At 37.5% G+C, this 17217-nt stretch overlaps 2 protein-coding genes across 3 annotated transcripts in view; one reads left to right on the top strand and one right to left on the bottom strand.

The window, feature by feature from the left end:
• Positions 1–1813, bottom strand: part of mrpl23 (mitochondrial ribosomal protein L23) — a 39054-nt gene extending 37241 nt beyond the window's left edge. Inside the window, exons 1-2 of the mRNA XM_008411553.2 lie at positions 1691–1813; positions 339–461 (exon numbers count right to left, since the gene is read on the bottom strand). Of these exons, the coding sequence (XP_008409775.1) occupies positions 339–461; positions 1691–1713 (146 nt within the window). The 5' untranslated portion in view covers positions 1714–1813. The remainder of the gene's footprint in view (positions 1–338; positions 462–1690) is intronic.
• Positions 1814–10640: 8827 nt separating this feature from the next.
• Positions 10641–17217, top strand: part of LOC103466157 (SITS-binding protein) — a 24842-nt gene continuing 18265 nt past the window's right edge. The window contains exons 1-3 of one of the 2 annotated variants that reach the window (XM_008411552.2): positions 10641–10886; positions 10969–11644; positions 13817–13988. In XM_008411552.2, the coding sequence (XP_008409774.1) occupies positions 11174–11644; positions 13817–13988 (643 nt within the window). In that variant the 5' untranslated portion in view covers positions 10641–10886; positions 10969–11173. Of the gene's footprint in view, positions 11645–13816; positions 13989–17217 lie in introns of both variants that reach the window. The other variant, XM_008411551.2, reaches the window with a different exon arrangement.

The raw sequence follows: 17217 nt of genomic DNA, 5'->3' as shown, positions 1-17217 counted from the left end.
ATATATATTTGTGTGTGTGTGTGTGTGCGTGCGTGCAAAACATACAGAGGGGATCAACTTAGACTAACAAGAGCCACACAAAGAAACATTTCACTTGATTTTTTATAATCTCCAAAGAACAGATTCAAAGGGGTGATCTGCGTAATTCCTTCTTGTGATCTTGTTTTTTAAAAACTGAGTACAGTAAAAAAGTAACATTCTGTCACCTCAAAAATTTGCTATTTGTACTAAAAAACAAAAGCTTTTTACTAAGCTATACAACAGTCAATATAATGGTGCATGGTTGTCCACAGACCTCATGATACAATGAGAAAGTATTTTTAGTACTAAAAACTTACTCCATCGGGATACGAAACTGGACAGTGTCAGGAGGTTGCTCCTTCCCCGGCCTCACCAGAGTCAGAAACCAGTTGGGTCTGAAGATCCTCAGCTGGGGGTTTCCCAACTGGTAGAGAGGGTAGCTGAGACGAGACAGCAAACCATAAAATATTTTCAAATGTTAAAAAGAAAATTGTGTTAAAAAAAAAAAATCCTCTTATTTTTTAAAGAGGAGAAATGGAAATAAATTATTTACAAATGTTTAATGTTAAACTGTCTAAATTAAACAAAACTTAAAAGTGATCATTTGTAATTGTTTCCTACAATTCAAACAATAGCCAGTGTCTATGGTAATTCTATTCTTCACAGTGTTCAGAAAAGTTATTGCTCACGTGAAACTGATTATGCATCATTAACTGTTAATTATGGTTTTGCAAGGTTTGTAAGTTGGGCATTTCTATGAGGGGGATTAACAAAGTATTCTTAAATCTGAGTATAAATGCTGAATTAAAAAAAAAAACATTTAGGTGCTATGACCTTATGTTTCATGATGTCTGACAGGATGGCACAAGCTCCCCTCTCTATGACAAAATATATTGGTTCTTTTTATAGTCAACATATGAAAATAATTGATACGAGGCAAAGTCATTTGCATACTTTTCAGGCACCACAAACATATAAGCTATTGGGTTTTGGAAGATTTATTAATGTTTGCTTTTTAAAACAAATCTTCAGACATTTAAAAAAACAAAACAATCAGCAGCAGAGTTGAGTGTCTTCGTTCAAAGACATGAACGAGGCAAAGTCACTAGCAGCTCTGATAAAAACTGTAAAATATTTCCCTGCAGAACCACATTTGGACATTAAAGATTATCCTATCCTATCGAAAGCCACGTGATACAATGAGCACTATTTCTTCAACATTTACGGAAAATAATGTCAAATATTACAGCGCTCTTCTCAAAGTATATGCCTACAAGAGTCTCTTAAATCTGCAGTTAGCGGAACCTAATTCAGAACGATGCTTAACGTAATTAAGAGAAAACATATTCTCCTAAAGTACAACTTTAAGCAATTAGAGCTGCGTGTTGACTGTTTTTAGCTTAGCTTGTTAATGCTAACTACTTTCTTGCCGTGCAGAAGCTGTCAATTTACAGTTAAAAGTAAAAAACTAAAACAGGTTAATAGAGTTTTACATAAACTAATCAAAATCAAAATCAACATGAGGACACATAAGACAAGGGGCTAGGACAATGTTAGATCCCAACCGTAGGTTACAAAATTGATAGATTACAAAATTAAAACAAATGGTGACTACCATTACGCAACGAGGTCTCAGATCATTTAGTAGAAATAAACACTTATTACTTACACCATTTTTGTTACTGACATCATTGCAGCAATATAATCAGACAGATAAAATGCTAGCAACTCTACTATGTTGTTATTCAAGGTTGAAAAATGCTACACGTGAATAGATGTGCTTCCGGGGGAGCAGAGTGCTGTAGTGATGGGAATTCCGGCTTTTTTTCCGAGATCCGAATCATATGGCTTCGTTCAAAAAAAAAAAAAAAAGAGCCGTGTCTTTTGGTTCCTAAACTGAGAGAGCCAAAAGTGGCATTTGTGATAAAATAATTAAATTAATATGTAGGTATGTAAGAATCTCATCAAGATTAAACTAATTATATGAAAGAAATATATGTTTAAATGTGTAAATAATTCAACTAATACAAAACAGACAAAATTATACTTTAACATTTTACTTCACTTTTTCAATTATGTAAAAAAAAATTTAAAAAAAATTACAATTTAATATTTCCTGTGTTTATAGTTCCATGAAAGAATTCAAACTGATCTTTCTAAATCAGAAACAAATCTTGTTGGCTGCACTGCACAATAAGTAAACTTGAGACTAATCAGCAATATTAGCTCTACTGATTGTCCATATATAAAGAACACACATGCAAAACTCATGACGTGTTATTTCTGGAAATAAACAGAGTTTTTGGAAGTGTTAGGCGTACACATAGGAACGAACATCCGACCCCTTTTTGTCCAGGTTGTTGGTGTGTTCTTTTTCTCAAGGCTACAGCAGCAGAGGGAGAGCTTGTCCCATCTCTGGATCCAGCCTCTCTCAGCTCACATGAAACTTTGATGCTGTGGAGGAATGGTTTAAACCCCCATGAATGAAACTCGAGTCCCGGGCTGAAACGGTTCAGACCTAGATGGAAATGGGCCACAGTGACAGTCAACACTGTGCTTTGGAGGGAAGCTTCCGTCACTTAAGATGGAGTGGAGTGAGTGTATGTGGGTAGATGAGGCTACTGGAGTGAAGTCAGGTTTTTATTATTAGGTGGGTGTAATATTTAACAGTTATCACAGGTATTCTGTCCCCCTATGAGAATATGATCAATGCAGTTTTGTTTAAAAAAAAAAAGAAGCTTTAATTCCTTTAGAAAGAGTTTTCCACAGTTTCATGTTTTCTTGCTTGCTTGCCTTTGAAACGATTCATCTGACAGCTGATAGGAGAGAGCGTGATTTAGTACTAAAGGTGGGGAGACATATTTCAAAAGCTATGTTTTGACTTATAACTTGTAAAACCACTTCAATTTGTGTTTTGTAAGTCCACACTTGTTCCATGTGAGATTTACAGCACTTTCCTTTCACTTGGCCTGAAATCAGGTGTTTACTGGTGAGTAGTAGTAGCTTCAGTACCTCAGTATGAGTGTCTGCTGGCAGCGATGGCCCAGCCAGCATCAAGTCAGGTTTTTGAGGATCACAGGGAGACCTGCAGTTCACTCTTCCTTTGAGTGTCATAAACACTATGTCTTTTTGTAATGTTTGTAAAAGTGTGATTTTATTGTGTGAACTCCAGGATGAATAGTTCCTATTGTAGAAGAGACCAATGGGGATTCTTAAATAAACAAATAAACTAATTATATCATCTAACTTTCCTAATGTTTTGGGTACAGAGTGATTAAAAACTTTATTTAGAACATTTTTGTGGTTTCTTCAAAAACTGCTTGATAGCTTGCTGTGGAGTAAATTTACTGATTCCATTCCTTTCTGTATGTTAACATGGATTACTTTTGCAGTAGTTGGACTCTGATAAATGACTTGGCTTTGTGTGGTATTTTTACTGACACATGCTTAATTTGCAACACATACCCATAACTCTGAAATATGCACGCAGCCTCTGACATAATCAAATTAACCCTGAGCAGCAGTAGGAAAATGACTTGTTTTCTCTTAATTGAGAGCATTGCAATAATCGTTTTCTTTAAAAAAAAAAAAAAAACTTAAACTACATTTAACTCACACAATAGTTTGATGTGCAAGTCTGCAAAAGAGAGATAGAAGCAGAAAATATTGAAGGTTCAGGTCTAGGGCAAAGGAAAAGTGTTCCAGCGACAGCCCAAAGAGTGAAAAAGTTCTGGTAAGGAAGTGAGCGCACTAGCTGCAGAGGTGAACAGGGGGAACAGTGGGATTGTCCCGCCAACATCCAGCATGAACGCCGCATGGAAACTTTCCCCCTCTAACGCTCAGGCAGTCAGAGGAGAAGTTGTCGGTATTGAATATCCAAGAGAGGGAAAAAAAAAATGGTAGCAGTAAATTGAAGATCCAGACATGAAGACGGAAAAGTTTGTCAGCCGAAGCAAATAGTTTTGCATGGCACAAGTTGTGCTGTGACTACACTAAAGCATTTGAAAATGATACTGTGAATTAAAAGTAAAAAAAAAAAAAAAAGATTGATTATTCTTAATCAAAACTTATGTTTTGTTTATAGTAAAGTATATTGTGGCTATAACTAAAAATCATAACACAGCCAAGACTTTATACTTTTTTTATGTGCAACGTTTATTTTTCTTGTGGCTCATAATTGTTATGGCCTGGGTTGTTTTGAGTTGTTTTCGAGGTTTCATTGTTCTGTGTTCTTTAGTCTCTTTCTGTGATTAGATCAGTCCATCTACACAACCTACCTCACGACAATAATATTTGTGGTGTGCTATTTTCATGTATTGTAATTCAAAGTGGTCTGTGAGAAAAGAGTCACATAAAAATTACTTTGGAAACAAGAAACATAATAAGTGCTAGCTGAGTGTTCTTTGCTCTATTGGGACCTCCATCCATTTCCTCTGCATTAGGTGTGAGGAAACCCATCCAATAATCGACATCAGGGGCAGACTCAGCGACTGTAATTTGCTATGGTCATGTGGCAACACAATAATGAAGTTGTGTGTCGGCTACATGACACACATCGTCTCTTAGCATGATTAGATGTTGTAATACAAATATTAAGCCTGCACTGTAAACAAAACATAAACTTAGAAAACATGTTTATGGTTGAATTAAACTAGGAACAAAATGTCTGTACACAAAGGTTCATATTTAAAATCATAATTTACCATTTGAAATACTGTTAGTAAATGTTATTAAAGTTCAGCAGTTCCCTACGTGTTTTAAATACTGAGCAGAGAATTTAACCTGTTAATAAAAATCATACTTTTCCAAAAAGTATATTCAAATTCACATTCGAATATACACTGCTCAAAAAAATAAAGGGAACACTTTAACATTTAAGTGAACACTGAAGTGTTCCCTTTATTTTTTTGAGCAGTATACTTTAATTACATGCAGTGTTGTATTTTATGTCAATATAAAACACTCACTTTGAAACTATAAAAAATACACCATTTCCATAAATCAAGAAATRTCAATAATATTGACATTATTGACATTATTGTCAATAATGTCAATAATGTCAATACGACTACGCGAGTTTATTTATCAAAACTACTTTGCTAAAGCTCAGCACTTTTTAACTGTATTTTATAAACCCAAAGCAGGTTGTTTGGCCAATAAATTAAAGTTATTCAGATGCCTTAAGATTTTTTTTTTAAGCTGTAGACCAACAATATAGGCCTCTTGGGTTTTTCCCCCCTGTCTTTAAATTAACATAGCATGTCAGGATTGTTCCTGCACTTAGTTGATTACCATCACTGTTGCCATTAAATTAATTCCAAGAATTTAATTTCAGTATTATAGTAGCTTGCAGCTTGCTGTAATCTAAATAAGTGGGTCAATCCACTTTGACCTATAAAACATAAACCATTAGTCTGTTCACACCACTCTTAATTAAACTCTTGCCTCCTTGCCATCACCAAATGGGCGGTTAGAGGTAGTGGCCAGCTCCAGTCAGATTCTTCTCTTTTTTTTTTTTCATGCCCTGTGTTCATATAGTCAAAGCGAGGGTCTGCATGCCACGCAGCAATACTCCAACTAATAATAGCTGCCAGGGCAATCTGGATGGCGTTTAAATTTAGACCTTTCCCCGCGGATGTTCCGTTGAAGTCATAAGCTTGACCTCTGACCCAGGAGCATGGCTGCCACAAGACCTTTGGTGAACTTGAGGTTTAGAAGTACAAATGCAACACGAGCGGTCACAGACTCACAAAGATTTAGTCACATGCAGGCACTGTGCATGTGCAAGATGCCGGTGAAATCCAACARACTGTTTTGAGGCAAAATGCAGTTTAAATAAGACACAAAGGGTACTGAACACTAACTACATTCATTCTCTGTGGTCCAGTTATCATCATATGACAAAGGAGGCCACTGACTGTGGTGCTTTCTCATGATGAACGAACTTAGTGAAAATAAAATCACTTTTGTTTCTTGTTAAAAGCAAAAAAAAAAATCTTTCTTTTTAAAAATTTCTCCACATTATCAACGCGTGACACAAATTTGAAGACGTTTTTACCATTTCTTTTAAAAAAATCACCAACAGCCTGAGGAGGATTGTTTTTAGAGAGATAGTGAAGAAGTGCTTGCATGGATGTCCACAGCCTTATCCAGTGTCTCCGATGCTGCCAGAGTTATGTGATGGATCGACGGGTTGAAATGCATAAACAGGAACGGGGCAACTGATCTGCAAGGTATGTCAGGCGACACTCTTAAGATATGTGGTGGACAGTACCACTGGAGGCCTCAATCTGAAATTATTGTTAATGTTATGGCTTCTCCTGTCTCACTCTTTTTCGTCACACCAGATGAAATGCTGGTAGTCATTAAAATAATACAAGAAGAACAAGCTTGAAAGAAACATAATGACACCGACATGGAATGAAATAGCTCAGGTTTTATCAAGTTAGAGTTAGGAATATGGATATGCATAATAGCTGTGCATAATTACATGGACTCTGACTCGTCATGATGAACTGGTTTTGTTTCCTTCAGTTTATAATTTCAGGAACAATAAAAACGAACTCTAAATGCCACTTCTGAAGAATCAAATCTCTCGCTACCCTTGAGAACTCTTAAACATCATTCTTCAGTTTCCATTTCAGTTCAGTCTATTTATATAGTGCCAATTCACAGGTGCGACTGCAAGGCACTTTACATGACAAAAAAATTATATACAGAAATATAAAAATCAATTCAATCCAGTCCCACCTGAAAGACAGTTTTAGATGCAAATAGTACGTTTCATTTAGGTATGTACGCACATTCCAGTTTGCTACTTTTTATACACCGGTGCAGTCAAGTTCAGTTTCTTCTGACAGATGGTAAAAATGCTTTTGTTGAAAGAACCCAAAACACTTGCATCACATCACTGAATTTACAGTAACTCTTCTCTGAAAGGAGCATGTGACGATGGTTGACAGTTGTTTGTTGTTTAGAAGATATCTTGTTTTCAGTTATCTTCTGGATAACATGGACCTAAAAGAACAATCAAATTCTTATGTACTAACGAACACGCTAACATCAGTTTTCAGGAAATGTTCAAATTGATTTTGTCACTGTAGTGTAACAGAATTTTCTTCTTCTTTCTTYTGCGCCAGTAAGATTTATTTTAAAAAATGACAACATGAAACAACCCTGATTACTCACTTTAAGCAACATGTGTCGCTTAGATTTGAAAAGATATCACATTTTCCATGGAAGACAAAAATATCACATTTTAGAATATCAATCAATCAATCAATCAATCAATCAATCAATCAATCAATCAATCAATCAATCAATCAATCAATCAATCTTTTTGTTATTGTTTTGAAAGCAACAAAATTATGCAAATGCATCAAAATAAATCAGAATATCACTGAAAATGCATTTATATCAGTAATTTAGTTAAAAAACAAATCTCATATTATTCTTGTTATACAGTAATACAAGAAGAACATTTTATGGTTGTGGGCTGTATAATAAAACCCCAAAATCTAGCTTTGGATAAAAATAATATACACTGCTCAAAAAAATAAAGGGAACACTTAAACAACACAATATAACTCCAAGTAAATCAAACTTCTGTGAAATCAAACTGTCCACTTAGGAAGCAACACTGATTGACAACGGGGACCCTCGTCGGGTCAATCAGTGTTGCTTCCTAAGTGGACAGTTTGATTTCACAGAAGTTTGATTTACTTGGAGTTATATTGTGTTGTTTAAGNCTAATTCGGTATTTCTCTGAGGCCCTCGGGGCGACTGTGCTGTGTGTTTAGGTGTTTCCCTGCTGACACACACCTGACTGAAACTAACCAGTGATTAATGGGCTTCTGCAGCATGTAATTATAGTATGAGGAGTTGATGAAATCAATTTGAATCAGGTGTGCTGGAGCAGAGACTCATCTGAAACATGAAGAACTGGCAGCACTGAGGAGCAGGRTCAAAATGTAAAACTTACACACAAAGTTGTAGTTGATTTTAAAGCCTTCGTGTAAATATTTAYATCAATATTGCCCTCCTAGAGCCCAACATTTATTAAGTTAAAATCTATGTAATACATATCTATTTCTGTCTTTTTCAAAAACTTCATGTTGTTTTTAGTGAATCAGCTCTAGAACTAGTATCACCCCCTGAGTCGTGTCTTATTATTCCCTTAGGAGGCTCTCTGTCTGGAGACCTGGTCACAGATAAGGAGCTGTTTATCCGGTGGCTGGAGATAGCAGCTTTTCTTCCTGTTCTCAGCTTCCATACGCCACCCTGGGTCTTTGGTGAGGACCAGGTACATGCAACTGTAATCCGACRATACTCTTAACCAATCACAGACCATACAATTACATTTCATGCGTTTTTGTCTTGTAGCTAATGAAAATGTMAAAATGTATCTTCTCAAAAAATATAATCAAAATAAAAGTTTTCTTTTTTGTCAAAAATATTACCCTGTGTGACCCAAATGATTCTGGGTCAAACTGCTGACTTGCGAGCTGTGTGGCAGTCACTTATACTCTCCACAATCTTAGTTGTAGAATAATGGAAAGTTGAGTGGAAGGAAGACATGGTAGAAAAGTTGTCCATCAACAGGGAAAAGATCTACTCTGAGAGTATTGTGACGTAAAATACTCCAGCAGTTTGGTAGAAGCAGAGGACATAGATGACAGCTGCTGCATTTCTTCTGCTTAGACATTTTCAACTGGAGACAACTTGGTGGTGTTTTACTGGGGCTAAGGAGAAAAAAAAGGGGCAAACTTGGACCACAGTGACGCAGTCCACTGTGAAGTTTCTGCAGATTGTAGTAATCTGACAATTTGTTTTTTGTTTTTTTTAACAGGTGGGATGTCTGCATATTATAAGTCTTAAGATTAAGCTACAGTAGCAGCTACTTTTAAACAAAGATAGTAAAGAAGTAGCATACTGACAGTTGTTCTCATTGATGCTTTTTTTTTTTAGCACCGTAACATTTTTTCTACACAGGAAAGAAGAAATTAGCAGTTTACCAAGCTCAGCAGGAACACAAGGTGTCTAATCTCCGGTGATGGATCATGATGCTTTTCCTAACAACTTGCAAGAGCTCAGATTCCTGAAAATACACTGTTCAAAAAAATAAAGGGAACACTTAAACAACATAATATAACTCCAAGTAAATCAAACTTCTGTGAAATCAAACTGTCCACTTAGGAAGCAACACTGATTGACAACGGGGACCCTCTTCGGGTCAATCAGTGTTGCTTCCTAAGTGGACAGTTTGATTTCACAGAAGTTTGATTTACTTGGAGTTATATTGTGTTGTTTAAGTGTTCCCTTTATTTTTTTGAGCAGTGTATATTATATAAGCAAAATATATACAGAAATGACTTATTGCTTGAATTATCGCTTTTACAACCGTGTCCAACAAAGAGTCAGTGACACGATCCACACAGAAGGTAAACAACTGTAAAAAAATCGGGCTGTTCGCAGAGTGATGCATGCAAAAACACTAGTGCTGTAGAAAAGCAGACCCTAGACAAGAAAAGAACAAGCAGCAGGGATAACGCAGCCTTGTGAAGCAAACCCCAGTGAAGTGTTTGGGGTAGATTCATATGATGAAACTGGTGTCAGAACTTCAAGAGCCACAGCATACGTGCACATCACATGAAACTCTCACATTTGTTGTGTTAAGACCTTCCTGAACCAGAGACGACATCAACCACCTCTTAGTTCCCTTAATGCCTCAGCAATGCCACACTGAGCACATTCATCCCAAGCCGAAGACGAAATCACTCATTTCAATACATTACATATAATGTAATTAATATCAGACAACTCATAAAAGATTACACATATGTCAAAGATGAGTGACACCTTTTTTGTTTTGTTCTGTGGATAAATTATAATGAAAGAACCATTGAAGTACAAGGATCTGCTTCACCCTGGTGAACCAATGTGACTGGTCAGGAAAGTCTTAATGATGCACTGAGACACTGTACATTAAACATGTTGACTCAGTGGTGATCTCTGTGTTTTCACCTTAAATCATCCTTCAAGGAGTCATTTAAGTCCTGACTTGAAGTCGTGAATCTCCTCCACTTTTTTGAATGAGTTTTGCCTTGTGTTGCGTGTGCACATTTTTCAACCATACGATTTCCTTCCACATATCATTGTGATAATATGCTGGCATACAGCAGCGTCAATACCCAACTTCTGTAGTGACCATTGGCAGCTTGCCCCCCTTGTGGAGGATCTCATGGACAGCAACAGACTTCCCCATGATTGTGTGTACCATAATTTTGGCCATCACTTGACATTTTCATCATAAAAACACGATTTATAATAATCAAAGCTGATATCAAAACTGTGCAATATATATGTAATTGACTTTTTCTTAAAATAAATTTACTTTTTGTTGATTCTCTAAGTTATTGAGATGTACTTATGAATGCTTACCATCACAAGACCGGATTTTTTTAACAAACTAATTTACATGTACCCTAGCAATGTCGCGTAAAAATCAGACCCCTCACTCTCGATATGACATCTCTCAACTGTTTTTACGCACGGAGAGCGCAAGGAGAAGTTGCGCACGCACCTGAACTGGGAGGGGAGAGGGGTTCCTTCTCTCCGGGCTGCCCGCGCCTTCCTCACCCGCAGTGGGCAACTCCACGGCTCTGCCAACCCCTTTTTGATCCCCCACATCCCCCTCCGCCGTTCCCCCGAAAAACCCGGTGTTACGTCAGAAAGTGCACGACAGGCAGACTCGGAGGAGCTAAACGTAGATGTTGCTGCCAAACCCGGCTCGGGGCTGTTCACGAGCTCACTGCAGCCAATGCAACATAAAAACACAAGCCTTTTAAAAGCAGCGACAGTATGCGGTAAGTCAATTGTTAATTCATGCTTGTTCGTCTCCTCGATGGGATTTATTTTTTTGTTCTCACAGCTTTCTTCACGTGACAGGTCACTGTTGCTGGCACAATTACGCGCAAAACAGAGCAGGAGAGTAAACGGTGTACAGATAAGGAGTAGACTGACTTTACTGGTTTGAACAAACAAAAAAAAAAAAACAGTATGATATGATGATGCAACAGAGATTTTTGACACACGGATGTTTTTGCATTTTTTAAGTTTGACTCTGTGTTGATCTGAAAAAAAAAAAACAAACATGCCCCACGCTCGAAATAGGAACCCCAGTCCCATCCCGGAGGTAACATGGGACACGGGACTGAAGGAGATGAACGAGACGTGGAAAGGGGCAATAGCCTGTCTGGGGGTGGCTGTCTTCTTTGTAATGACCATCGGGATTATTTACTGGCAAGTGGTGGACCAGCCCAACAAGAACTGGATCCTCAGGGGAACTTTCAGCGGACTGATCTGGGAGAGAAGAACCCATTCGCTGGTCATACAGACTCTGATGGAGGACAGGACCTACGTGGAGATAGACGTCGGGAACGTGGGGAACCCCGACATCGAGGTTCCCTTTGTGAGGAACCTGTGCTGGCTTAATAAAACAGAGTTCTGCTACACCTGGGACTCGGTGGCCGAGGTGAAGATCTCGCTGGAGGTGAGCGAGGATGCGGAGGCGGAGTGCTACAGCATGGCCTGGACGCCGGTGAACTGTCATGTGGAGCTGAAGGTAGGTGTCCGGCCAAGATCCAGTCACTCCACCGAGGAAAATCTCACTCCGCACAGCATAGGACTAATAAAAAAAAAAGTTTCCAGCTTCATTTTGCGCGCACTGAATTTGTCTTATCAGCTACTGACTTCGTGTGCAAATGCAGTTAATTTTGTCCAAAAATAATTGTGAGAAATGTGTCATTCAAACCTTTGCAGCACATGACAATTACAGATCAAGCCATGTGGTCAAATAATTTGACTGTGAAAAAGTACATTCAGTTTTTCTGATTAAGCACAGTGTGCAATGTTCAATATCAACAACTGCTATTAGAATGTAGCTGAAGATGTAGTTGCAGGAAACCGGTATTTTTGTTCGACTTGTTGGATTTCCATCCCAGAGAGAGTCAGACTGAAGATTATGACGTCAGAGAGACGCAACAATTGAGCTAATTGGTTTGCATTTATTAATTTTATGTCAGGCATGTRACGCTTGGCAAATTTTCACTCAGATTCTTATTCATTTGAGCTTCAGCTTAGTTATGAAGGTTTCAGCTATGCTTAAGTCAAAGTGTTGGAAGTCATAGTGGGATTTGAAGACCTTGTTAGGACTTGAGAAACCATCTTAATGTAACACATTGACCACACTGTATGTCGTCTTTGTACAGTTTTGCWTAAAATAATTCCACGCAATACTCCAAAATGTTTTTCCGTGGTTCTCTCAAAAGAAGACAGTGAAAGAGCATAACTAATGAAMACAAACACAAATGTAAAGAAAGACACTATGATATGAATGGCTCTACTCAAAAGAAGCATGATCAGTAGCCATATGCCTATTGTGATGAAATTACATGTTCATATGGAAGTTTGTTTTTGTATGGTATAAAATAAGAAAATTATTTTACACCTGTTAGCTTTAAGTTTGTTTTTAACTTTAACTTGTTTGCTCCAGACAAACTTTCTAGCAAGTTAAACTTTGGTAAATGCCAATGTGTGCTCTTGTGATCTGTTTTTTTTTTCCATTTTAAAAATGTAATCAGTTATTRCATTATTTTAAAATGAAATCAGCCAATTTGGCATTTGCAAAAATCACAATGCAGTAAGCACAGTTTCTTTTTTTATATAAAACAGCCTCCACAGAGTAGCTGCAATCAGTTTAATTGCACCTTTAAAGAACTTTGCATCCAATAGCTTACTCACTGTAATCCACCCATCCCTCTCTCCCGCTTAAATTTCAGAAGCACTTACGATGTTTAGGGAGGTTAATCTGTTCCCACTGGAACATTCCTCACCATATMATTTGTGGCGTGACTGTTCCCAGCAAATCGTTTTGTGCCCAGGTCGCCTTTGTCGTCCTAATTTTTGAAACCCTGCCGTCTGCAGAGCCTCTCARGTGACCGTTTGGCAACGGAGACCAGATTTGCTGACATGTTTGTGCATTTCACACGAAGGCTTTCCTTCAGAAAACCCTTGGTCATTCAGTCCCTGCTGCATGCTGTACTTTTTTGGACGGCTTCATGTACCTGCATCACACAGCACTTTGGGTTCTTCAGTTCTGCAGTCAGGTTTCTTCATTTTAATGTGTTAAGACATGAAGCGTGCGCCTAAAAAGTCTAAAGGTGATATAGCTTAGTTTTAAGATGCATTTATAACTATTTTTGAGGCCTAATTTAAACAGCCCTAATGTGACCCAYGTTTGTGTTTCAGCATAAATATTCTAATCATTCGTTCTACCTTTAAGTGTGGTYGTAATAGKTGTATTGTATCTTTTTTTATTGCTTTCTGTTGTTTTTCCCAAGTCTTCCTTTGTTACGCAAAGTGGTGGTTCTTGCATGAATTGTTTTTACAAATAGGATTAAGCATTTCTAAATATTAAACCAAGTTTTAAAGAACTATTCTTTGGGAAATGATCAGAATAAGATCCAACTCAGTTTGTAGTTTAGATTAAGAAGTAGATATGATCWGCTGCAGTGCTTTTAATTTAGCCCTGAAAAGGAATCTACACTCTGTATTATTCTGACAGAAAGGGTTTTTTTAGAGTCACTAACGGAAAGTCAGGGGTTCCCYATCAGGAAAAACACTGCTGATTCTTTTTACATTTGAACTTATTGTTATGCATCTTTGCCTGCATTTGYACAACTTTTGCTTGCAAGTTGTGATTCATTGTTTGACTGTATGTTTGTATCCCTGTTAGGACTGCTTCTCCATGGCCAATGTSTCCTGGTACGGCGGCGCGAATGTCCAGGGTCAGACCTGGCCCATTAACGATCAGAACATCACAACGCAGCCCTACGTCGTCAGCAATCTGAAGGACACTCCCTCTGGATATGGCTCTCCGCTGGAACGCTACTTCCTGGGTTCATCGGGTAAGGTGGCATTATTAGACACACACACACAAACAGAGATATATTTCCTAATGTGTAACATGACACAGAGTCAGCTGTTTCTGCACACTTCTAACAACGGTTGTGGAAATCTGACTCAGCACTAGCAGATTTGCAATTGCAGAGTGTGAGGGAAACCCAGCGGAGACTGTTGTGTTGTTGTGTTTTAGTGCATCTCAAAATCCTCACGTGTTTGTTTGTGTTTAAACAATAATAATAAGGAAACAGCTCTCAAGGCAGCACTTAAAAATCACAATGCTGGTTCGGTATGTCGTCTGACCCTCAAATAGAGCGCAACATAATCCTGTCTGTGGCATCTCGCTATATTAATTTTAGGATTAAACCACAAAGGGAAACAAACCACCTTTGGTATCTTAAATTAACTCTTTGGGATCCAGGCGTAATTGCCTTTTGTCTCTATTAAAAGGACAGTTTTGGATGAGAGCCCTCCCGACGTGTTTAACTCCCTGGGTTATTTTTGGGAGGTGTTAGATTTTATCCAGGGGGCAAAGCGGGAACGCAGCAACCGCCAGCGGATGTAAATGGTTAATGTGACTGATGGGGAATGTGTACATGTGCTTGTGTGGTAAAGTACAGCATTAACCTTGGCAACTTAATACTCTTGGAGTTGTCTTAATCTGGTGTTTGGCCTCTGAGCAGCTCCTCCCGATAAATTAAATCTTGTTCCTCGAAGATTTAAATTTGAATAACTATGTTTTATTATGCAACACAATGATAAATGTGGTGATGTCATACCAAAGGTGCTTTACAAACCGACTGTTACTAGAACGGATCTCGAAATCTGTCGGTACACGTCTATTCATCCCATTTATCTATTGTTAAACCTAACTATTATTAACTATTTAAACTCCATGAACCTGACCTTTTTGAAAAAGTGCCAAGAGAAATTGAGTTTTGAAAGATAACTCTTAAGACGTTGCTGTTGCAGTTTGCTGCAAGTCATGGAGGGGAAACATCCAGAAGCCTGTGCTCTGGTCAAATTGACCTAAAACGAATTTGTTTACATGTAAAACAAGACATTTGGTGCTGGCAGCAGGATCATGCCACCTTCAAAAGGTAGGGAAGAGTTGATGAAGTGATGGATGGAGCTACTGCATATTCTGAACAATCCTAGCGGAAAATCTGTTGAAAATGAAGACATGTACAGTAGACACTGAGGGCTGAAAACAAAGGCAAGCTGTAATTTTCAGATTATTATTTGCTAAAATAGAATCTGCACAATTTTCCTTCTATACCACAATCACTACTGTTCATATAGCATAAATCCACACACACTCCAGCAGCTAAATCCACACATCTCAGTGTGTTACATAACCAATGCAGCCTTAACAAGAAAGTCACATGACCTAAATCCTTTTCTTTTAATCTTGTAAGAAGTGAGCACACTTATCAGAACCTGGTCAGGTTTTGGTTCTCTGTTGATATTTGCACATGGAATTTAAAATATCTCAAATATGGCCGATTAGTCTGTGACAGATATGTTGTGTACTGTCAATAGACTTAAAACAGGGCAAGCTGTTGTTAAAAAAAAAAGACGCAGATGCTTGTTTGGGAATTATAAATTAACTAGCTCTGATATTTTAAAAGTACAAGGATGTTTTCATTCGTGAGTAAGGTTTGCCTACAAAATGAATATTTCTCAAAAAGTTCAGAATTTAATCTATTATTTTTTTTTTTACCTAACTTTTGAATTATTGTWATGCTTTATTGCACAAGTTACAAGAACATGTATTTGAAAACAAGAGTTGTCACCTCAAAATTAAATTCAAAGATGGCAAACTGTTCACAAGAGTGATGTATTTAAGCATATGAACGGAAAGCTTGTTGAAGGGAAAAATTGTGGTACAAAAAGATGCATGTGCAAGAGGAACAACTCCAGCCTTAATAAAAGATTTGTGATGCAAAACGCTGTACAGAGTCTGGAGGAGATTCACTTCGCATGGATTGCAGCTACAAGTCATTTCATTTGAAATAAAATCTCTCTCCATAATTCTGCTGAATATTAGTTTTAATTTCTGAACCACAGCAATTTAATTCAAATGGAAATTAAGTAACTGATTAAAAAAAAGGCTCCTTTTGATCATTACACGTGATTTTAACTTTTGCAAATAAACAATAAATCCCCATTCAAACCACACCGAAACCCTCCACTGTAACTACACACCAACATCTTAACAGAGATTTTCTTTTCTTAAGTCTCACAATCTTTCACTTTGTATTAAGCCCTTTAGACTCTTAAGAACTTGGAGAAGAACTGAACAAGAACTTCAATAAAAAGTCAAATCACAAACCAAGCAGCATTGTGTATTTGTATTGGTTTACTCTGTTCCTATTCAGATTCGTTTTTCAGCACGCACAGGCTTGTTATCATGAAGCTATTTACGTAAACTATAATTTTCAAATGTCTGTAAACCTGCACACGGGGGGACAACTGTGTACGTACTACATCATGAGGTGTATGCTGACACAACATGGTCCCCAATGCTCTGGTGCATAACCCTCATAGACTTTTAGATTTATTTATTTATTTTTGCAGCAATTGATTAGCTCAACGAAAACAAAAAAATAATTTGTGATAATTTAATAAAAATGTAACCCAGTGCTCCATGCACCCTGTGGAGTGGAAATGTTAAATGATGACGTTTGGAATGTCAGCCTGGATTCTGTGGAAGAATGTTAACACAAAACTGATTCATGTTGCCGTCTGTCCTGGTTCTTCTCTTTCTTTTTTCTTTCTCCCCATCCTCACAGATGAATGGTATGAACTTTGTGTTTAGTAGGTTTAAAGAGTGCAGCACTCAAACCATGACAAAAGCATAAACTTTTCATTTTAAATGAACTTTTCATTTTAAATGAACTTTTCATTTTAAATTGTTGGACAACAGTTAATGTCTGGTTGCTGCATCTGGTCAGACTTATCACAACAGTGCTGTAGTTTTGTACCGAGTGAAGACATTTAAACTCCAGCGTATCACTGCCAAGTTCCATAAATTGATCTCTTTTATGATTCACCATTTAGTTAAACAAATTATTACTGCCTGAACAACAAAATAACTCAAAACAAGTTCCTTCTTTGTTCTTGTTATGATCTGCTGTAGTTGCAAGACAACAGTGGCCAAATATTTAAAAGCCTCCTCTTCATGCACCTGCATAACTTATCTACTGTCTTTGAACTGCTTTGGAAACACAT

This window comes from Poecilia reticulata, linkage group LG6, assembly GCF_000633615.1.
Source record: "Poecilia reticulata strain Guanapo linkage group LG6, Guppy_female_1.0+MT, whole genome shotgun sequence".
Taxonomy (NCBI): Eukaryota; Metazoa; Chordata; class Actinopteri; order Cyprinodontiformes; family Poeciliidae; genus Poecilia; species Poecilia reticulata.
The sequence above is the reverse complement of the archived record's forward strand: the minus strand, read 5'-3'. Positions and strand labels throughout refer to the sequence as shown.